The sequence below is a fragment of the Mesocricetus auratus genome, unplaced genomic scaffold (assembly GCF_017639785.1).
Source record: "Mesocricetus auratus isolate SY011 unplaced genomic scaffold, BCM_Maur_2.0 Super-Scaffold_100018, whole genome shotgun sequence".
Taxonomy (NCBI): Eukaryota; Metazoa; Chordata; class Mammalia; order Rodentia; family Cricetidae; genus Mesocricetus; species Mesocricetus auratus.
In genome coordinates, this window is record NW_024429199.1 from 25,088,757 (window position 1) to 25,112,826 (window position 24,070).

The window sequence follows — 24,070 nt, forward strand, 5'->3', positions numbered from 1 at the left end:
TACCTGGCTTGCACAGCTGCTGTGGAGAGAGGCCTCTCACTCAGGAAGATGGAGCCAACTTGAGAAACAAGGATGGAGACCTGGAAAGGCGACCCACAACAACATGCGCTGGTACCACAAGTGCTTCCATGCTTCTGGAGCACAACCCACAGCAGGAGTCAGGCTGTCAGAAGTCCTGAGGTTCAAATCCCACCTCTGTCCCATGCCTCCTGTGTGACCCTGAGGCTGATACTGAACTTCTGTAACCCTCAGGGTTTTCCTCAGAGTGTTCAGAGGATACGGGGAACCAGGCATTAGACAGACTTTATTAGTGAAAAAAAGCTATACTTCTAGGAGAATGAGGATAAGGAGAGTAACGGACAACTCTCAGCATACACCATACTGGTGAACAATTTATTTCTCCTTTGAAGAATCAGAGTCGATTGGACTTGACAGCGGAAAATGGATTAAACTATGTTATGTGTTCCAAGTCTCCTCTAAAAAATAATCACTTGTTTTCCTTTATTCTTATCAGGCACACGTAGTAAGACCTATCATGTGTGAGACTTACAGGCACCTTATGACCATCACTTCCTGATACTAATGGTGTCAGCCAATCATCAATCAGTTTGCTAGTGACTGGGGTTAGGGAGATCATCTCCACAGTTTCACCAAGGTAGAAAATGATGGTGGGCTGAATCTCTTCAGGTTTGTTGTTGTTGATGGTGGTGGTTGTGTGTATATGTGCATGTGCGCACACATACATGCGGTCAGGCTTTTACACTGCTGTTGGGGGTTTGAACTCAGGTCCTCATGCTTAGACAACAAACCTTTTACCCACTGAGCCAACTCCCTGGTCTCCATCTTTGTAGGCTTTTGGTTTTGTGTTGTCATATATTTGTAAATGAAAATATCTATTTTGGGCAGCCTTTCAAGAATTCAATCAAACAATGGCATGCACGAAGGTATAACATGAGGGCCAGGGAGACTGTTAGCTGGCTGGCCTTGTTGCCTCTCTTCTTTAGAAGTCTCGTTCTCATTCCACACTAAATACTGCATATCTTTTCACAAGCTGGTAAAAATACCAACTAGTGAAGGTCAACAAGAGCTCATCTCCTGGCAAGTCAAGACATGGCTGAAGACACACTAGGATTTCTGTTCACTGCAGTGCGCCCACGATTCTCTGGTCTTCAGGTATCAGCTGCAGCCGCCTCTCCACGGCAGAAAGTCAGTGCTTAACAGTAATGGTTTTTATTTCAGTGAAGAAGTCGTATGAGTCCTTGGCTCCTTCTCTTCCTATTCCAGAGCTCTTCATCCCCCCAAAGGGCAGGTTCAGTTCCCTGATGAGCCAGCAGTTGGTCCAGACCAGCCCTGCCTGCAGCTTCTTAGCTACCCTGTGGATGCGACTCACATTACTTGACCACACGGTAGCTGCCAGTCCATACTTAACACTGTTAGCTCTTTTAATCACGTCCTCTTCAGTGTCAAAGGGGACAACGCATGTCACTGGACCAAATATCTCTTCTTTCATGCAGCAGGACTCATCCTTAACATCTGTTATCACTGTAGGCAACATGAAGTAGCCTGCCTGGTTCCTGAGTGGGAGGCTCAGCTGGTCTACACCCTCACCACACAGAATCTGGGCCCCCTCCGCACGAGCTTTCATTACATAACTTCTGACCTGAGGAGATAAAAGCCATAATTACAAACCTCTTACCATTTGGCATTTTACACACATCAGCAGAAAAATCAGTATTTTCTAGTGATTGAAAAGCCATAGAAGGTCACTGCTAAGGGCTGCAGGGTTATTGTCACTCAGGCTGCAAAATCTAAGAGCAGAGGAGTTCCCAACAGAGCTTGCATATTTAGTCTTCATGCAAAGAGCAGGGAGATTATTTCATGTCTAAGTACCAGGCACTAACATAAGTGATTTCATGCATTGTCACTTAATTCTTTCTACACTCGCCTCATTGTGACTCAGAAAGTATGTAGGGTTTGTGCAGCTAATAAACAATAAAGCTTAACTCACACTCAGGCATATGCTGTCATTAGGTACAAAACTCTGTGTGTGTGTGTGTGTGTGTGTGTGTGTGTGTGTGTGTGTGTGTGTGTGTTTTGTAAGGGATAGAGGTATGTTCATTGTAAGAAGTTGGAAATTCCCTATAATGGGGGTGACGATGCTTACTAGATACCACAGGCTAACACCTAAAATGTCCAGCACCAGGAACAGATTAACTCCATTGAAGTTACTGGTCAGTGAGGTCTCATAAACCCCCAAATATTACAGACAATTGCCTTTACTTTTGGTTATTCTCTATAGTGTAACCCTATTACTGAAGATATCACATATTTGTATCATAGAACATGGAGAAAAGAAGCTGTTTTTTCATGTGGAAGCTTCACCCCTATTGGCTGGCTTTCATAGTCATAGGAAGTGCTATGCACCTCAAGAGAAGAAAAATAATCATACTATTATCCAGCTGTGAACCCTGCAAGCTACAATAACAAAAACATACCCAGACAGATATGTCCATTGGTACAATATTGGCATAAATATCATGGGAGTAACCAACCATCTTCTGGTTGGATTTAATGTCTGCTCTACAAAAAAGGAATCCTTACCTGATACCAGTATCAGAGCCAAGAACCTGTGGCTAGACAAGCCATTGGACCCTGGGGAGAACCTATTATCATTATTATTCTGTTAAAGAGACATAACATAGGATGAAACTGACTCTTAATGACTCTTAATGATTTATTGTTATACCATAAATTAGTACATCTCTCATGCCTCCTCATAAAGCTTTTTTTTCAGAAGATGGTAATTAACACAGAGATCCACAACTGGTTATAATGCCAGGAATAAGAGACCAAAGAGTGCTCAACCATACGTGGGACATCCATCTCACACCACCTCCTTAGGGATCTTTGTGGAGGAGGGGAACAGAAAGACTGTAAGAGTTGTAGATGACTACAAAGAAAACATTTTCTGGAAAAAAAAAGGCAGTTGCACATAAGAACTCCCAGCCTCTCTGTGACAGCATGCACAAGACCTACATTAGCTCTAGCCAGTCAAAATTCCAGCACAGAAGGCAGAAGTGAGCACAAAGTCCCATCCCTAGCTGAGTACCTATAGGTAAATGATAGCTGCTTGGAGAGGGAGAGTTAGCTTTCTGAAGGGTGTGGCTCTGGTAGATTGGCCACACTCCTGTGGACAGCCACATACCCACGAGTACATAGTATCACACTGGACTTGATGGGGTAAAAACTGCAGACACAAATGTGGGTGGCTATGGGATGGGGTAAAAACTGCAGACACAAATGTGGGTGGCTATGGGATGGACATAGAACGTGGAAGGACTGGAATTGGGGGAGAGGGTGAATATGATCAAAACACAATGTATGGATTTCTCAAAGACATAATAAAAAGTATTTTAAAGAAAGTAGAAAAATGATATGTAAGATTTAAAGATCCAGATGTCTTCAGTATTGTGGCTTCCAGGAAAAGAAAGATCTCTAATTTCTAGTCTTATTACTGATTATACTCTAAAAATAAATGTAGGTAATACAGTGTAGCTGATTATAATGTAAAATAAATTACGTCATAAGCTAACTCAGTGACTCAGAGATAATGACATGAGTACTTTCTTGAACAGAGGCCGGGTAATTGAGTTTATTTTCCATTTGGAGTCCATGCTGATTCATCCCAGCAAGAGAGTTGTATAGAACTCATGCATTTAGATCCAATTCCAAGTACTTTAAGCCAAGCACCAAAAAGAAACTTTTCAAGGAAAATGGGTACCTTGAGTTTGTGGCATAAAGTTCTGGAACCCATAACACAGTGTTACTCACAAAGTGATTACTCTTCCAATGAATACTATCCACAACTGTGCCTCTTGAGGTTTTATAGTCTCAGAACACAACAATGAATAAGCTTGACCACTTTCTGCTCAAAGGAAGTACGGGTTATGCGTTGGCAGGGATAAGAATCATGGAGAGAGTTGGAAAGCTGGCTCAGTGGTTAAGAGCACTTGAAGATCTTGACAAGGACCTGGGTTCAGCTCCCAACACCCATGTGATGACTCACAGCCATCCCTAGGATCCAATGCCCACTTCTGGCCTTCTAGGGTGACAGGCACGCATGTGGCGCCAGACACACATGCAGGCAAAACACTCATGCACATAAAATAAGCCTGAAAAGGAAACAAGGGAAAGCAAAGCACTGGGGAGTAAGGGGAAGCTCTGAGGAGTGTTTTTTTTTATTTTTATTTTTAAATTTAAATTAGAAACAAGGTTGCTTCACATGTCAATCTTAGGTCCCTCTCCCTTTCCCTCCCCTCCTCCCAAGCCTTCCCACCAACCCCCCATGCCCCCTCATTTCCCCTGGGAGGGTGAGGCCCTCCATGGGGGTGTCCATAGTCTGTCATTTCATCCAGGGCAGAGCCTAGACCCTCCCCCCAAGAGTCCAGGCTGAGAGAGCATCTCTCATTGTGGGATGGGCACCCAAAGTCCATTTGTATGCCCGGGATAAATTCTGATCTACTACCCAAGGCCCAATATATTGTCTAGGCCTCCTCACTGACACCCCCATTCAGGGGGTCTTGATCAGTCCCATGCTGGATTCCCAGCCATCGGTCTGGGATTCAAGAGCTAACCCTTGTCAGGTCAGCTGGGGGTTAAACCAGCCCAGTCTTAATCCCTTTGCTCATCAGTCCTCCCTCTCTGTCACTGGATTCCTTGAGTTCAGCTCAGTGTTTAGCTGTGGGAGTCCAGCCACTGGATAAAGGTTCTGTTTCCCAGACTCTCTGGCTGTGGGATTGTAGGCTGAGGAGTGGTTTTATATAGGATGGGCTGGAAAGGTCTCAGTCAGCAGGACAGAGAAAGAGAAGCTCAAGCAAGCATCTGAAGGGCTCCCTTCTGCTCTTGGTCCACGAGAAACAATTTTGCACAACTGATAATTTCTCAAAAAAGTAATATTTCAAAGCCTGATATGTCCTCTGCTTGCATTGAGCTTCTCTTTAAGATTTGACTTATTCTAGCCAGGCGGTAGTGGCACACACCTTTAATCCCAGCACAGCACTCAGGAGGCAGAGGCAGGTGGATTTCTGTGAGTTCAAGACCAGCCTGGTCTACAGGATCTAGTTCCTGGACAGGTTCCAAAGCTACACAGAAAAACCAGAAAAAGATTTGACTTAATGTATAAATATTTGACTTAATGCATTCACTCACACGCATGTGTGCATGTGTGCATGTGTGCATGTGCATGTGTGTGTGTGAATGTTTCTTCCTTCCTCCTTCTCCTTCTCCTTTTGTTTTTGTTTGTTTGTTTGTTTGTTTGTTTGTTTGTTTTAGAGACAGGCTTTCACTATGTAGCCCTGGCTGTCCTCTCACTATGTAGACAAAGCTGAACTGGAACTCACAAAGATCCACCTGCCTTTACCTCTCCAGTGCTGGGATTAAGGGTGTGTACCATCATGGCCAGCCTCTGGGTTTCTCTCTAAATAAGAACTTTCTGGAACGTACATGACAGAGATTACTTACTTTCTCCAAATGTGTTTTACTTATCAAAGCACCCATGCTGGCTGATGGATCGGAGGGCATTCCAACTTTCCACTTTCTGGTAGCTTCTACAAACCTCTTCAGAAATTCACTATAGATGCTCTTCTGGACAAAGATCCTGCTGGTACAGAGGCAGATCTCCCCCTGCCAACAGTGAAGACAATGATAAGCTGAGGACATTCTTCTTCATGGAGACATACCTCAAGTTTTTGATCACCTGCCATGTATCAGGCACTGGTCTAGGCAGTGAGATCCAGCTGTCAGCCAGACTAGTTCCTACCACACGGAACACATAATCTTACAGGAAGACAGACAAAAACTCAAATGAACATACTTCAGAGAGTTATCAAAACAATGAAGAACATTAGGCAAATGATGGAATTAGGAATTCCAGTGAGCAGCACTCACAGAGTAGATATTGGAAGGGCTCTTGGCGAGTATGAAGGGGTTAGATAAGTAAAGACTGAGAGGAGAGAGGTTCCAATGGCAAGAGTGGGGATCTCGTGCGGGACTGAGGCTGGTGTGGGTAACAAGGCGAGGAGGTGAGCAGGCTGAGGTCATGAGTGAAGGCGGTGACACACAGTGACAGGAAGCAGGTGGGATTAAGCGGGGAGACGGGCATTCTCAACGGCTCAGAAGGACTTTGCTTCACTCTCAGCATCATAGAAAAGAAACAGCAGAGAGAAGAGATATGATCAGATTTACATTGTGTATGTGTCTATGTGATATGTGAATGCATGTGTGTGCATATGTATATGTGTGCTTTTATGTGTATGGGTGTGTTTTGTGGTATGTATGTGTTGTGGGTATGTGTGTGCGTATGTGTATAGGTATATGTGTATGTGGCATGAGAATATGTGTGCATGTGTGTATGCATGTGTGTGAGGGTATGTGTGACTATGTGTGTGTATATGTAGAAGCCAGAGAACAGCCTCAGGTGTCATTACTGAGGAGCACTTCACCCTGAGTTTTGGGTTTCTGGGGTTTTGGAACAGGGTCTTTTTCAGTGGCCTAGAGCTCTCTGAGTAGGCCAGGCTGATTGATCAGTGAGTCAGAGGACCCGTCCGTCTTCATATCCTCAATCCTAGGACTACAGTGTGTGGCTGGCTTTCTTAGGTGGGCCCCAGGGGGGTTGAACTCATCTCATACTTGCATGGCAAGTACTTTCCCAACTGAACTATCTCCTCTGACCCTGAGACTTACATTTCTAGATGATCATTCACAAAGCTGTGTGCAAAACAAAACTGGAAGGAAGTTAGAGTGAGGCAAAATAGTCCCAAAGCTCAAATAATATAGGTAGCTTGTACTGGGGAGACATCAATGGAAGTGGAGAGAGGAAGTCACACCACTGAATTTGACTCTTAAAGGAGTGTGGGACCCCGAAAGTGTGGGAGACGTCTAAGTAGAGATGCTGAATGTTCAGGGGGAAAGGTCCTGGTAGGTTTTGGAGAGAAAAACAATCCTAACTGTCATTTAAATACAACATGAAATAGTTTACAAACCACATCTAAACACTTGAAAGCAAAATGTATGAAAAGAGTATGGATGCATAAGTATTAATAACATTTTTCATCACATTTATATTTGCTGTTCACAACAATCCCGGGAACAGAATGCTTCTAATTATCTTGGTATTTGCACAAAGGTTTATTGTTCAAATTAAGCAGTTAATGTTCTAAAAAAGTGAATTCTTTTTCCAGCAGGGCCACTAGCAGAACCATCTGCCTATGTGGCTTGGAAGATTGCCAAACACCTGTTGGCTTCCTTTGCATAAGTTCCCTATGCAAAAGGAGGGCATGGTGGCGATACTTGAGAGTTTTACCAAGTTTCCCATCACTTAGTGCTAGGAACATATAGGTTTCACTGAGATGGGAGAAAGAACGACTCCAAAGGGAATGAGCAAAGAAAGAACTCATTCACTGAATCACTATGCCATGCCAGGCACTGACTTGAATACTTTCGCCATAAAAGTCCTGCAGTGTGCTGGTATTCTCAGGTCACAGTTAAGAAACCAAGTTTTGAATTAATGTATACTCAAAGTCACACTGAGAGTTTACCCCTCCCTCCCCTGAAGCCAAATATCTTCAATTAAGGGAGAAATATGCCCTGCCTGGAACTTGTCAATCAGCTAAGGCAAATAAAGCAAGCAATTATAGTGTGCTTAAAATGCACCTGTTGCCTGGCTTGATCATATTCTTTTTCCCATTGATACCTTAAACACCCCTCTTCCTCAAGGGGATGTTCAGTGGACCAAGCCAAATCCTAAAAGGATCCTGATAGATGGGTAGCCTCGGTCTACTTGTTTAGCATGTGGCTGCCTTATAGACCTGTCAACTCACATTCCCTCATCTCAGTTCTTAGAGTTTGTCCCTCTCTCATTGTCTTGCTACCCTTGATACACTAGTTTAAGTGTTTACTTGACATCTGCTAATTTTAATGACTAAATAATTTGTGTTACAACATCGGATTGTCCACCCATACCCAAACACTATATTTCCAGCCATCGACTTTAGAAGCTATGATAAAGGAAATAACTATCAATATGATTATCACGAAAATGTTCATTGAAAGTCATGTTTGTCGCTAAACGTTCATAGAACACCTTTGGAAGGCTGCAGTGTCCAAAGTTATTGTAAAGGTAAAGAAACAGAGGCATCATTCCCATCTGTGGTCAATCTGGTCTCGTGCTCTTATTCCTCTGGGGGGCTATGACTTTGAAAAACCTGACAGAAATTGCAGAGACCACAGAAATATTTGTGATGCAATAATAATAGAAGTTGCAAAGGTGTCCTGAAGTTGTCTGTCACTCCAACTTGCCAGAAATGGGAACTTGGTGAATAAAGGCATCAGGGATACTGTGGGGAGACAAGAAAATCTACTGGCAACAGAACATGTGGTTCAAAGGGGAGACAGGAGGCTGTGGGGACAAAGAAATGGAGACGCTTAGAGTAGCAAAATCAGTCATTATACCCGTGGCTGGCACTTGATAAAAGTTGTGTGACTCAAGACAAGGAACTTGGCAAAAAGCAGCCGTGACTGTACCAGGCCACTCCTGGGTGTTAGAATAACACTATAACCGATGCTACTTTCAGAAAAAAAAAAAATAACAGAACCAGTGCCAACCCCCCTGCACTTGGTCTTGTGATGAAATAGATCCAACCTGAAGAGCCTTAGTAAGCGGGGCTCATACCTGGTTAGCAAAGCTGGACCTAACGGTTGCTGGGATACACTCCTCCAGATTGGCATCCTCAAAGATGATAGCAGGATTCTTGCCTCCCAGCTCCAGGGAGAGCTTCTTGCAGTGGGGGGCGCTTAGCTGGGTAATCCTCTCAGCTGTGGGCTGGCTCCCAGTGAAGGAAATCACGGGTACCTCTGGGTGGGATACCAGGGCCTCACCCACCCTGGGCCCCGTTCCAAACACAATATTGATCACACCTGGTGGAACACCTGGATGGGAAATAAAATCAGCAATAGCAGTTCTCCTAGATTTATAGAGGATACCTGAAGTGACTCTCCTTTGGGAGTCCAAAAAGTGGCATGTGGGGAGGGGGTGGAGATGGTGGCTTTGATGGCACCTGGAGATTTTAGGACTAGCTCAAGTTTAATAGTGAGGCCTATGCTGCTGAGTCACCTCTGCTTATGGAACCTGCCTGCTGGGGATTCCCTGGGTGCTTTGGCCTGGAAAGATGCAGGGTAAAGGACATTCTGAGAAATGCATTCTATAATACTGACTAAGCCTTTGGGGCTGATGTACCAGTACTGTCAAGCAACCTCAACCCATGTTGGAGCAGGAGCTTGTGATACCTGGAAGTTACAAAGCTGGGTAACTGTGTTAAGTAAACCGGTGTGTGTGTTTGCAGATATGTGAAGACATCAATTGTTTTAGCCCGGAGAGGCAGGAGAAGACGTCCCGGGGGTGTACTTTTTGACTTGAGGTTCTGTGCCCATGGTTACATGCAGCATCACTGCAACCCCAAATCATGCAACAAATACCAGAAACATGCAAAAACAGGTGTCTTGATGGTTTCTACTGCAAGACCCTATAGATCTAAATCTGCATGTATACATTTACCTCTTTCTGTGATTAAATTCTTTGGGGGGTGGCTGTGCATGTGCCTGAGTGTGTATGCATATGAATGCACGTGTGTGTAAAGGTCAGAGGTCAACCTCACTCTCATTCCTCAGAAGCCATCCTTTTAGACAGAGTCTCTGATTAGCTTGGAGCTCCCGGAGTAGGCTAGGCTGGTTGCCTAGTGAGCATCTGAGATCGGCTTGCCTTCATCCCCAGCACCGGGATTACAAGTGTGTACCACCACACCTGGCTTTTTTACGTACGTTCTGCAGATTGAATTCAGATCTTCATGCTGTGCAACAAGCACTTTACTGACGTATCTGTCTCCTCACCCATTACTTCCTTATGCCTGCCCTCCACCGAGTTACTGGCTAAGGGCAGAAATGCTATCTGGATTTTGTTCTCCATTGTATCCCCTGGGCAACTAGTAAGTGATAACATTTATTGGCTGCTTAGGTAAGTGTCAACTATCGTTATTAGTGATCTGCAATCATCTTCTATTATCTATCGACTTGTTTTCTACTGTTTCAGTTGTGGTCCAAAGTCACTTATGGTCTGAAATATGTGTCTTTACATTTAGAGAAAAAGCACTCCCATGTTGCTTTTATTACAGTAAGCTGTCATACTTTTTATACTTTATTGTTAATTTCTCATTGTGTCTAATTTATAAGTTTAAACTTTACCATAGGTCTATTTGTATATAAAAACAAAATGCCTAGAGATACCGATGCCAGGAGTCCACTCACAACCTGGAAACGCATCTCTAACTTATAACAGGAGATTACAAGCCAGTGTTTGACCTCACAATCCTTTAAAGGACTTACTATTATTAGCTCACTTTACTGGTGAGAAAGTTGACAAGTTAAGTACTAATCAGTAAATCTGGTCGAGCAGGTTAACAAACGCTAGCGAATGAGATTGAACCAAACAGTGTTTAGTGTTCAGCAGCCAATGAGAAACAGATGGCAAATTGGAGAAGCTCTACATGTTCAAGTTGTGTTTGTATCTAGGGGTTTCTTAGGCTTTGCATGAGGTGTCTGGATTCAGTCCCTCTGTTTCCTCAACAGGTGCAGAAATTCTGCATGAGACACTTTGGAGACAGCCTGAAAGCTCCTGTCTCCTCTGCTCGATTGCGCTGGGTTAGGCATTCCCTCAGTTCAAATCTTCAAGATGCCATCCCAGGCATCTCTCTTAGATCAAAGCCAGTCTGCAAGAATGTGATCTTAAAGTATAACTACTACTGTCATATTCGTTAACCGAGATTATCTTGAACTCCCTTCCACAGAGCCACGGCATAACCCTGGTCACTTTGAGAGAAAAATGAAGACACACACACACACACACACAACACACACACACACACACACACACACACACAGCATGTCCCTTAGGGAGAAGGTGGGAACTCAGTGCTGTGAGTCTTACTCCTAAGCACTCTGTCCCTATTCATTATGTGCCTCTATAGAGCCTAGTTTAGGTCAATGTTGGTTCATAGGCTAGAGGAGCTCTGCGTATCATATGGGAGAGCTAAGAAGAGTCTAGAAGGAGAGCCACTGACAAGACAAAAACAAGGACAAGTTTCCCGCCATCCATGCATGAGGCCCTGCAGCTCCAATGCATGACATAACTATGGGTAGATGGGAGAGTAAGGGTATAAGGGCAGCTGTTATTAAATCCTCAAAGACAAAAATTAACTGAGTCGTGTCTAAGTTTGCTGTGATATTATAATAGAGTCTGAGAGAAAACACAGGAACACCACGTATATCTCACCACAGGACAATGAGTCCATTCCACAGGCTGACTGATTTCCACACACGTTAGCATTCTGATGGTTTGCCTGAGGTCTGATGCTAACGTGTTAAGAGGCAGCAGCTTGTGTGATTTCTCAGTGTCATCTGCTGAGCCAGACAGTAACACAACACTTTTGTACAGATATCTGCCCTCTAAACTCTTACGAGATTCTGGTTGTCAGAGAAGAAAAAGAATTTAGCTGACAAACAGAAGTTGCAAAATAAAGACTGGGTTAAGTGGCCAGAAGATCAGTCAGGAACACACAAGAATGAAGCCCTCTAAGGGCTGAGACTCGATGGAGAGGCACAGCACCTCTCCTGTCCCACTCTGTGAACCCGCGGTCACCAAGATGGCAAGAAATGGCTTTGGGCCTATGTGCACACCGAAGATTTGGTTTTACAAAGAATGGAACTAGAAGGTGATCTGTTTATAAGGAAGTATGAGCAAATTCTGGGAAATGGGAGAGGTAGGCATGGTCTCATCTTCTAGGGGCCTTAGGGCATCTATATAGGTCATCTGGAAGACTGGTTTGGAGGCCTCATTCCTAAGGCTATAAGGATCAGTGCCATTCTCCAAAACAAGCCCAGATCTAACCTAGCATCAAAATCTGAAAGAACCAGCTATACCTCACTGGAGGCTAATGTGTGTGCTTTTGCTTCTGAAGCATTCGAAAGAAGGGAGTGGGAAGAGAGGGAGGGAGAGAGGCAGGGAGGAAGGGAAAAATAGGCTTCTACCTGTTGGCCATTCTATGGAGTCAGAAGAGCCCAACTGTGGTTTCTCCATGCCAAAAGGCAGTAAAACATCACATGTTGACACAGACAGAGGGTGATAAATCTGTCCCCACTACCCTGTCACCATTCCCATCCTTGCTGTAGGGATTCACAAGATGAGCACCCTAACAGAAAGTCTTTTCAAAGGTTACTTGCTAGGATCTAAATACCAGGACAATGTCAGGCTTCTCCATGCAGAATTATGTCCCAAATGGAGCCAGGAAGGCAGCTTAAGTGTAGACATTAAAATTAGCTGAAAGAGAATAAGGAACAAATGAGTGGATGTTGATAAGAGGCCAGGGCCTATCCACTTCTGCCCCAAATACAGGAAGCTGAAGGATGTGTATTAAATCCCTTGAAAATGGCTCAATCTACTAGGCATTGTTCAGCTACACAAACTCCAGTAATACCCAACATCCAAGAACGACTAGCAGCTCAAACTTAAATTTAAAGTGACCGCCGATGATAATAACTTGAACTAGTTGGCGTCTTTGATGTCATCAGGTCTCTCATAGCCTTCACCCCGTGAGGTGACGCTGTTGTCCAATGGTACCCTGCTGGAGTTAGAGGGAATGAAGGCGCAGCAGAGAACGGTGGATGAAGACATGGCCAGAAGGTATCAGGCTCTCAAAATGAAAAGACAGCGCTGAGTCAGTGCTGAGTGAAGGTGGCCTCTGGTGTCCTAGCCCCTCCCTGTCCCCACACCCAGTTACCCGCTTTGTCCACGAGTTTGCACAACATCCACGCAGTCACTGACGTCAGCTCGCTGGGCTTGGCTATCACAGTGTTCCCCGCAGCAATGGCCGGAGCTATCTTCCAGGTCAACAGGTAGAGCGGCAAGTTCCAAGGGCTGATCAAACCAGCTGAGGGACAAGAACAGAAGCAGAGCCGTGATGACAGCTCCTCAGAGACAGACCAGCTGGGTGGTAGCTCTAGCAGAATCCTTTGCTGCACAGAAACCCAGACTTCGTTTATTGATGTCCAGCTTCAGAAAAGCTATTGTAAACTATTACAAGCAATTTTCTCCTTCCAACAGCAAAGTCAATACATTTACCCTCCTCCTGGTGAGCCAGGATTATAATTAGGAATCACAGCAATACACACTCCAGGGATAAAGGCTGTTGACAATTCGTCAATATGCTTTGAATAGAATGCACATTGAAACATGTAGACTGACTTTTACTTTTTATTTTACTTTATTGGTTTTTCAAAACAGGGCTTCTCTGTGTAACAGTCCTGGCTGTCCTAGAACTCTCTTTGTAGAGCAGGCTGACTTTGAACTCACAGAGATCCACCTGTGTCTGCCTCCCAAGTGCTGGGATTAAAGGCGTGCATCACCACTGCCCAGCTGATCTTTTTAAAGGAAGCCATATCCCAGTGCAGTACTAAGCAGCGAGGTTGCAATAGGGGGTTCCCACCTCAGTCTCTAACCTGCTGTCATGGAGACGTTAAAACCCAGGTTTTGCTGAATTATGTGTGTGACAGGCAAAAAAAAAAAAAAAAAACCCGGAATATTCCTCTAGGGGAGCAATTATGCCAGTAGACTCTGACATGCAAGCCGTGAAATCTACCCTGGCAACATATATGTTCTTAAAATTAAATTCTGTCTACATTTTCAACTATATACTGACCATGTAGGTTTGCTGGATAACAACATACCTAACTTCTAGCAGGTACATCCAGTCTAATCTTAGGACTTTATGACACAATGTTGTCATCTACCAAGTTCCCACTCAAGAGACATGCCATCAGTTAACTTTAAAAATGGTCCAAAGAATCTCATAATATTTAAAATAATTTGTCATTTTGTGTATTAGGTTCCATTCACTTATTGAGCCACGGTTGGGCATGACTGAATGTATCTATATATACTATGCTTAAACTGTTCAGTTTCCATCCACAGCCTGCATAGATATAAGGTCTCCTCTATGAATTAAAAAAATCTCTGTGAGTTCAAAGCCACCCTGGCCTATAGAGCTAGTTCCAGGACAGGCAGGGATACACAGACAAACCCTTTCTAAAAAAAAAACTAAAAAGAAAAATTTACTTTATTTTATACTTTGTCTGGTGGAAGTAAGTATATTTTATAGTACTAAATTTCTCATAGAAATATCTGTTCTTTAAGAGTAACAGAATGTGTTTGCAACAAAATATATTCATATGTTCTTAGTAGGTGATTAAAGCTTCCTACAATGCCTTGGGAAACGATTTCTAGAGGATTCGGAATCAAGACAGTGAAATGTTTCATTCGCTTTCTTTTTGTTGTCCTAATATTTGTAGCTGGTAAAAACATGGCATTTCTTCTCAAGGGAAACAGTGACATCTACTGACTATATTTAGTCATTTCAGACACTTACATATTAACCATAGGGCAAGAGGAAAAAAGGTTAACTCTTATTCACCTGGCATTGCTTGAAGGAGCATATCATTTTGTGTGTGTATGTGTGTGTGTGTGTGTGTGTGTGTGTGTTTAAAGACAGGGTCTTGTCCAGGCTAACCCCAAACTAATTGTGTAAGCAAGGATAACCTTGTACTTCTTTTTTTTTTTTTTAGAAAAACATTCTTTTTTTATTTTCCGTAAAAAATTTATTTGTGTGCATTGGTGTTTTGCCTGCCTGGATAGCTGAATGAGAGCTGCCCTGTGGGTGCTGGGAATTGAACCCAGGTCCTCTGGAAGAATAGCCAGTGTTTTTAACCACTGAGCCATCTTTCCAGACCCCTCCCCCACCTTGTGCTTCTTCTGATTCCCCTGCCTCCCTTGTCCAAGTGCCAGCACAGCCAACTGAACTATAGACTTAGACTTACTAATGGACTCAAGTTTCTTATATTACTGAATCCTACAGAGAGAAAAGTGAACTATTGTCCCAGCTCTTCAGAATACTGAAGCTTGAAAAAGATGCAATCCTGCAGTCCAAACATGACATGTCTGGATTTGTGGTTTTCTTGTTTTAATTATAAGCAACAAGGCTTTTCCCCCTTTCCCTGTGATCTTCCAAGACAGCAACGTTTCTGGAAAAGGCAGAGGATTTGATACAAGGAGAATGAACTAGAAATTTTTTGTTTTGTTTTGTTTTTCCAGACAGGGTTTCTGTGTATTGTTTTGGAGGCTGTCCTGGAACTCTCTCTGTAGACCAGGCTGGCCTCGAACTCACAGAGATCCGCCTGCCTCTGCCTCCCAAGTGCTGGGATTAAAGGCGAGCACCACCAACGCCCGGCGCACTAGAAATCAATTTTAAAGCCAATGAATTTTCAGCAAAAGAAAACTCAACCCTTGCATTTCCTTAGTCTGTCCCTAGGAACACGTAAAACCAGAATTTCTGAACATTTTGATTCAGATTTTCCTGGGACACCACCTACCGATTCCCACCGGGGTGCGAACAGTGTAGTGCATACAGCTCAGGTGGTCCATTTGCGTGCACTCCGTCGTGTGGTGCAGGATGGAGGAAGCAAAGAACCGGAAGTTCTGAGCTGCGCGAGGAATGTCCATGGTCCTTGCCAGGCTGAGGGTTTTCCCTGTAGGAAGTGAAGAATATAAAATGCTGCCTGCGTGTTTCCCACGGAGTTAGTGCTGACCTCTGTTGCGTGTCATCTGCCACCGCGCTCATTTCCAGCCACCGGAGGTACTTCTTTATCCCCACAGACTTGACGCTGGTTGGATCAAGCGATGAAATATTTAGGTAGGGAATATTTAGGTGTAAGGTTATAGAGTGAGGTGGGGAGGGCCTAAAATAGAGCCAGAACATCCTTGCTCTGTGACCACCTCCTGACTTTCATCACGAAGCTACCAGATGTCACCATTTCACCCACACGGGCTCCGGTGTGTTAGCAGCTTCGAATTGATGGGGTTAAGATAGTCAGTGTTAAAATAGCTAAATGTGCACATCACATATAAATGCGTGAGGTATCTTAAATATCTCCAAACACACCGAGTGGTCATCAAAAAGGCTAGTGTGAACCTCAACACAGGACGCTGGTTTCTGGATGGGGCAGGAGGGAGTCTACTTGAACTTCAGTGATAAAGAGGGATGGACTGCCTCCAGAACAGGAGCCAAAGAAATTCTTCCCTTCCCTTCCCATCCCTCCCCTCCCCTCCCCTCCCCTTCCCTCCCCTCCTCCGTCCCCTTCCCTTCCCTTCTATTTTCTTTTCCTCCTCCTGTCTCTGTCTCTGTCTCTCTCTCTGTCTCTCTGTCTCTCTCTCCCTCCCTCCCTCCCTCCCTCCCTCCCTCCCTCTCTCTCTCTCTCTCTCCCTCCCTCTCTCTCTCTCTCTGTCTGCCCCCCCCTCTCTCCTGATTATCACCATATGGCTCAGGTGGCCAGGAACTCACAATCCTCCTGCCTCAGCTGCTATCACAGTTGCTCACCACCACACTGGCCTTGAAGAAACGTGCTCTTTCTGGGGACCTGTCTGCTGCTTCCAAACTTTAAGTTGGCTTATGGCGGGCACATTTTAATACCACCTGCCTCTTCCTGAAAGACATGATGATGTCTATATATTCATCTATCCCCGTGCCTTTGGGAAGGAGTGGAAACATGGGAGTAGAATAGCGACACTACATCAGCAAACTAGCCAGCCTTCAAATTCTTTACTCGGGGACCCTCTGAGCAGAACAGGTAGATGGCACTGCCACCCCTCGTTCCTCCGGTCTCCCATCCCCATACTCTGCTGTGACTCCTTGTCACTCCTTCCACTGAAGTGGCAGAATGTATTCCCCCATCATGTAGCTTTGGGTTCCGCCACTAAGTAGGCATATCTTAGTCTTTTGCATCCTACTTATTTCTGCCTCCATCTCTATTGTCATCTCAATAAGCAAGTGTGTAGGCCAGCTTGACACCTCAGACAGGAGGGTACCACTTGTCCTGAGTGTAATCCATTTTACCAAAAGGCAAGAGATTATCTGACAAACTAGAATGAGGGTGCTAGCTGCCATTATCTACATATAAGTATATAGTAAGACACACCTGTACTCAAGCCCAGCTGCTGCTGCTAAAAGAGCTTGGAAGGCAGACAAATCCTGCCAGGGACCCCGCTCACCTTGGTCTTTAGATTCAGCCTGGGCTAACTCCTCCAGGGACTGCTCCACTAAGTCAGCCAGTCGGTTCAGGACCACAGAACGCTCCTGGGGGCTCCAGGATGACCAGGCAGGGAAAGCCTCTCTGGCAGCCCCCACTGCAGCTTCAATCTTTGAGGACCAAACCAGAGAAGGTCACTTCAGCACTATTGCTCTGAGGACCAGCAACACCCAGAAGCCATGGTTCCCTTCATACCTGATGACCATTCTTCCCCATTTCAGCTATTCAATACACGCAAAATAGACAACACAGGGGTCTATGTAACCAACAAAGTGTGTAGGGGGAAATTTAGGACTGTGCCATTAGCCACATGGCACTCTAGAGGCCCAGACGGATGCAGTAACGAAAGGGTGGAACCGCGCCACTAACCACACCCACTTTGGGCATGACTAGAGACAGGGCTGTGAACTATGCTGCTAGCTAGGCCCACTTTTGGGCATGGCTAGAGGCGTGTATGGAGGTAGGAATAAAAGATTGCAGCAGAGCCACATTCGCTCTTTTTTCGGCTTCTGGTTCCGTTTTCTCTTGTAAGTAATTTCTACAATAAACAGTTATCTATACACTCAACAAGTGTGTCATTTATCGTTACAGCGACAAAAGGCACTAAAACAAAGGCAGCATTATTTGCTCGCTCCTTTCTGCTGTCCTCAGGCAAATCTGATCATCTGAGTTCTGAATCATTGCCACCATGGACTCAGGGTGACCAGCAGCTGACCATGTGAAACCATGTGCCAAACCTCTCCTCCTATCTGCTGAACCCCTTCAGAATTTAGTCTCAGAGCCAACAGCAGGCCAACTCGACCAGACTCTAGCATGAACTTCTAGAAGCCTGAAGACAAGCACAAGGATGCACCCAGCTCCTGTGAACAAGGCAGCCCCAGTGGTACCCGGGATGTGGATCTCAGTCTGAACAGCTGTATACCCTCTGACGGTGAGTAGTCAGAATGATTGACTGGTCAGCAGTTTCAAAGGGTGCCTGAGGACCTGGAGAAAATACATACTTGTTACGGAGCTGGCAAATGATTCTGATCTGCCCCATGTGAAGAAACTGCAACAGTCAACAGTGAGGCACCAGCAATTCCATGAGGAAATGGACAAAGATGCATGCCCAAGATTCATAAGGACACGACAGCATATCCAGTCAGTAGCCATAGGGAAATGTGCATGAAGTCAATTTCAACGATCGAAAGATTCTGGGCTGCGAGTGTGGCTTTGTGATACAGCATTTCGCTAGCATGTCCAATGCCTCAGTTTGACTGCTGTGGAAAGAGCCCTGTCATCCCCTGCTGGAGGGAGGCAGAACATGACAGTGCCGCCACAACTCTTACTAAGGACCACCCTCCAGGGCATTTATCCTTTCAAGCAAAAGAAAAAAAGTGTGCAGGAACGTTTATAGCAGCGATGGTCATAGTAGCCCCAAACTACAAGCCACCAGCTCTCCTTAGGTGGGTGAATGGTAGCCAACTGCGGCACACCCATGCTGGCTACACACTTCTCTGCATTCAGAGGAGCGGCTACTTCATGCAACATCCCTGAGGGATCTGCAGAACTAAGCTGAGTGACAGAAGTGAAACTCTCTGCCTTCGCCAAGGTAGCTTTTCATTTTACAGGTAAAGCAATTACAGCCCCAAAGCCTAAGCCAGCCAGGCAGAACGGGGTGTAAGAGAGGTTAAGGCTGCCTTGCAAAGGGATTGTCTCCCACAGCTCGTAGTTCTAAGGCAGGTCAGATGCCCAAGCTTCCAATTCAGAGCTCAATGCATAGACAGGAGCTGGGGACAGGGAGGGGAACATGCACCATCTCTACCAAGGTGTCTAGCAAAGTGTCAAGCAACTTGGAAAAAGTGATTTTTTAAAAGTTTTTTGAGACAGGCTTTTTGTCTGTGTAACTTTGTAGACCAGGCTGGCATGGAACTCACAGAGATCCACCTGCCTCTACCTCCCAAGTGCTGGGTGGGATTAAAGGCATGTGCCACTACCGCCTGGCATGATTTTAATTTTAAAAGTTGAGAATTTTCAATCAATTCCCAAAGAATGCACCGTTTGGGATGCAGTGAAGGAAAGGAAATGTGTCTAGATGTGCCAAGTCTCTAATGCTGTTAATTCAGTGTTAACAGTTTGCAAAGTCTAACATCCTCTGTGTGATAGCATCCTGGGTCTGTTCCTGGCCTTCAGAGTGACTAACCTGGTCACTCACTGACTAATTTGCATATCTGAAGAACTATAACCAAAAGCACAAAGTCCTTAATCCTTCTAAAAACTCCCCATGGGAGTGTTGTATGCTGTTCTGAAGTAAGAAGGTTGAGGCACAGAAAGATCATGTAACTTTCCAGAGGTCGAAGCTACTAAGTGTCAGTGTGGGGATTCAAACCCAGTCTCTGTGAGTCCCAAAACCATTAACTCACATGCTATAGCACTGTGGTTCTCAACCTTCCTATTGCTGCATAAATGTACTTTTGTTGCTACTTCATGATTGTAATCTTGCTACTGTAAGTATCTGATAGGCAGGAGATATGAGATGAGACCCCTGTGTTGGACACCCCAGGGTTGAGAACCGTTTCTGTGTCATAACATGTGTCTTCGCCCCGCCCACAGAAGAGGCCTCTGTTGGAAAAGCTAGAGAGCTCCAAGCTGGAAAGGATAAATACATGAAAACAGATATGCCCTCTTGTGGTCAAAATGTGAAACACACAGAATGCATCTGAGTGCTTTTTTTAAATGTTCTTTTTTAAGTTTAATTTAAATTAGAAACAAGTTTGTTTCACATGTCAACCCTAGCTCCCTCTCCTGCCCACCTTCAACCCTCCCCCAACCCCTTCCCCAATTCCCACTCCACTCTCCAAGGAGGGTGAGGCCCTTGTTGGGGGATCTCAAAAGTTTGTCATATGATCTGGGGCAGGGCCTAGGCCCTCCCCCATGTGTCCAGGCAGAGACAGCATCCCTCCACGTGGAATGGGCTCCCAAAGTCCATCTTGATGGCAGGAATAAATGCTGATTTATTGCCTGAGGCCCCAAAGGATGCTGAGGTCTCCTCACTGTCACCCACATTCAGGGGGTCTGGATCAGTCCCATGATGGCCTCTCAGCTATCAATCTGGGGTCCATGAGCTCCCCCTTGTTCAGGTCAGCTGATTCTGTAGGTTTCACCCTCCAAGTCATAACCTCTTTGATCATCACTCCTCCCTCTCTGCAACTGGGTTCCAGAGGTTCAGATCAGTGTTGAGCTGTGGGTGTCTGCCTCTGCTTCCATCAGTCACTGAATGAAGCCTTTATAGGGACGGGCATTTAAGGTAGCCTCTCCACTATTGGTTAGATTCCCTGTTGGTGTCTTCCTTGTAGGTCTCTGGACATCTCACTAGTACCAGATCTCTCTTCAAGCCTACAATGGCTCCTTCTACTATGGTATCTCTCATCCTTCTCGTCTGAGTGCTTTTCTGCCTTGGTCTAGTTTGCAAATTAAGCCCACAGGCTATAATATCTCACTTAGCTCTCTCTCTCTCTCTCTCTCTCTCTCTCTCTCTCTCTCTCTCTCTCTCTCTCTGTGTGTGTGTATGTGTGTGTCTCTGTCTCTCTGTCTCTGTCTCTCTCTGTCTCTGTCTCTCTCTCTCTCACACACACACACACATACACACACACACACACACACACACACACGCACACGCACACATACACACACACAATTTTGCATGAATCTTATAAAGTCACCAAAGACACAGAGTTTGTGGAACACAGAATGTTTCTAAACTGGATTGCTATACATATTACGGTAGTAAGAAGTGTAAGTAGGGGCTGGAAAGATGGCTCAGAGGTTAAAAGCACTGGCCGCTCTTCCAGAGGTCCTGAGTTTGATTCCCAGCAACCACATGGTGGCTCACAACCATCTGTAACGAGATCTGATGTCATCTTCTGGCATGCAGGCAGAACACTGTATACTTAATAAAAATTTAAAAAAAGAAGTGTAAGTAGCTGTTTTATTCTACTTCCTGAAGAAGTGCAAGTTGTTACCAACTTCACCTGCATTTAGTAGATTTGTTATTTTTAGCATCACTTTGGAAAGACTCCGAGACTGGGAAGAGTGGAGAAAACAAGGTTAGATTTCTTTTTTTTTTTTCAAGGTTAGATTTCTGTTTGCGTTCATTGGAAGCAAACAAAATTGCCAGTTACAATTTAACTAACAAGTTATCCAATATTTGTAAACTTTAGCACAGAAGTCTAAAGTGATATTTTTCCTCTGGAAGATAGATTTAAAGTTTAACAAAGAAGAAAAAAGCTGAATCTTTGAAGAAGAAAACTTTGCATATAGGAAAGCTGAAATTATAACCTATTTCTTTGTGCCTTAAAGTGAATAAACAATATTCACTTGATAACTACATACGTATCAGCCACACTTATCACACTAGATAATTTTTATTCTCCGTGCAATAATTCATAGCTAACCAAATTCCCATTTTCCAAATTCCCCAAAAGAACTTAATTCTTCATAACTAAAACAGAAAGGAAAAGGAGCAAGAAAGGAATATGAACCATTAAATATTTTTAAATAAGTATAATGAAGAAAGAAAACACAAGAATTGAATTTTCAGCTTCATTACTCAATGGCAGGTTGACTTTGTTTCACTGGGTACTTTGAGAGACATGAGGAACTATTAGATGATAGTCTAAAATAAACTACTGGGATTTTCGTGTTGCTCTAAACTGAAGTCTTTAAAACTCATTTTTATAAATCCAAGAGCTAATGGACACTCTGTAGAGAAAGGGCTGCATTTAATATGGCGACAGTTCTCACGAATAATACTTGCACTAAATGCCTATTATAGCCTGTTTGAGAATTACAAAAATTAAAACCAACTATGCCCAGAGCTGTTAAGTTGGCAAGCAACAACTTTCTTCTGTCCATTTTAAGCCCAGAGCTGTTCTGACTCATACCTGTCCTGTCATAAGATAAAGTACCTCATGAAACTCTACTTTCTCCACCCCCCTTCACTTTCAGAAAATAGCTTTTCACAATTTGTCACCACAGTCAATGCATTTCTGTTTTCTAAGTGGATATACTCACCTCTTCTTTTCCACTGTTTGGTACTTTGCAATACACTTCCCCTGTTGATGGATCATACGAATCTATGTATGAGCTACAGGGTAAAAATTTTCCACCTATGAAGTTTTCCAACATCAGAAGCTCCTTTTTTCCAGCAGCCATGGTAGGGAGAATGCTCTTCAGCCTGTATAGTAGCCCCTGTGACTGTCCTCAGGACTTTGTTCCAACACCCTCAGCCAGCCCATGTCCTCATTTGCATATCATAGACCAGGAGTCCTGCTGCTCTCCAGAATATTCCAGATTCCAAACTCAGGAGAGTTCCTGAAGGCAGCTGTTGGTCCATTATGAGAGATGGGTGATGTGTTAAACTAACATCGTTATGTATTCACAGGCTCCTCTGACCACCCTTTCAAACCAACAGTGCTTATGTAGATGATTTTACTGTGGTCACACCGTGTCTACTGCTTAAATGTTAAGTGCAAAGCATGATGTTGGTTCCACCGAATAATTTTCTACAAAGTGATTCTTCTTATTTCCCTCTTTCTGGAGAAGAAACTGGGCCTCTGAGAGGTTAGACAGTATCCAAGGTCACACACACACGAGCAAGGGTGCCTCACCACCTTGACCCTGCAGACTTTGTGTCCATTGCTCATCCTTGTTTCCATCTTGGCTGCCTTCTCCCTCAGACATGTCCTCCATCTCAAACCAAGGCTGCAGTGATAGCTCACATATCCTAGATATGCCATAAAATGAAGATACAAACCAAAAATGTATACCACATATACAGCAAACTATAGATGCTTGTCCAGTTCTACAAACTGGTAAGATTAATGGACCTAGCAGAAAAGATTAGTGAAGTCTCTAATAAAAGCAATCCATATCAGAGAGAACAGTTGCCTATGCATGTATTAACAGGTGTTAGACTCATTGTTAATCAAGAAATGGGGCACACAGAAAGGTCCCCATCAGATAATTGGACAAGAGAGTATTTTAAACTTTACTATCAGTCTAGAGATGTGAAAAACACTCGTATTTCTTCTCCCATGCTGGCTGGGTGCACAGAACCCTGCTTGGAGCAGCTTGCCTGTGTCACCATGTCAATATGCCTAGTTAAGTCTAGTGATTTCCCTTCAACAAATCTCTCCTTTAAAAATATTTGATCGTGGACAAGATGGTAAGTTTCAGGACATCCTATTCTTTATGGTAATTGTGAAGCTGACAGCAAATGAAAACTAGTCATGACTTGATTAATTGGATTAAGGAATATTATTTAGACATTAGAAGGATGTGCTGCCAACAGCTTCAGTGTGGTATTTAGTCCCGGCTTCCTCAGAAGGCTGAAGCAGGAGGCTCCCTTAAGCCCAAGAAGTCAAGACCAGCCTGAGAACCATTGCAAGACCCTACCTATCTCAAAAAGCTATGAAAGGATGTGTTAGTGAGAGGAAACTTACAGAATAATGTGTGGTATCGTCTGTGTGTGGCTGTACAGTTGAGGGCGTGAGATAGAGAGAGGAGTCAAAATTGACTTCTCTTTATTCAACATACTTTAAAATGATCTAATATTTGTGATAGGCCCAAGCCCAACTGCTACAGCAGGAATTATGTGGCTGGATGGTAGAAAGCAACATTCAAGGTTCATTGGTCAGCCTCAGCTGGCCGCACAGCTTCTCAGCCTACCTGTGCTTCTGTCTTAATTGATGTCTCTCTAGATTTTTTCTGGAATTCCACTCTCACTCCCGGCGCACAGGAGCCGCAGTTCTCTCTCTGCAAAGGACCCACCCCAGCTGCTTCCTGTGGG

The 24,070-nt window shown here is 44.3% G+C and overlaps 1 protein-coding gene across 1 annotated transcript; it reads right to left on the reverse strand.

Moving 5' to 3' along the window:
* Nucleotides 1-379: 379 nt before the first annotated feature.
* Aldh8a1 (aldehyde dehydrogenase 8 family member A1) lies at nt 380-22,434 on the reverse strand. Its single transcript, XM_005065822.4, has 7 exons — nt 22,294-22,434; nt 17,204-17,351; nt 15,529-15,684; nt 12,885-13,034; nt 8,729-8,985; nt 5,521-5,682; nt 380-1,660 (listed from the first exon to the last, which is right to left on the reverse strand). The coding sequence occupies exons 1-7, from the start codon at nt 22,432-22,434 to the stop codon at nt 1,208-1,210; spliced, it is 1,467 nt and encodes a 488-aa protein (XP_005065879.1). The 3' UTR covers nt 380-1,207.
* Between the last annotated feature and the right edge of the window lie 1,636 nt (nt 22,435-24,070).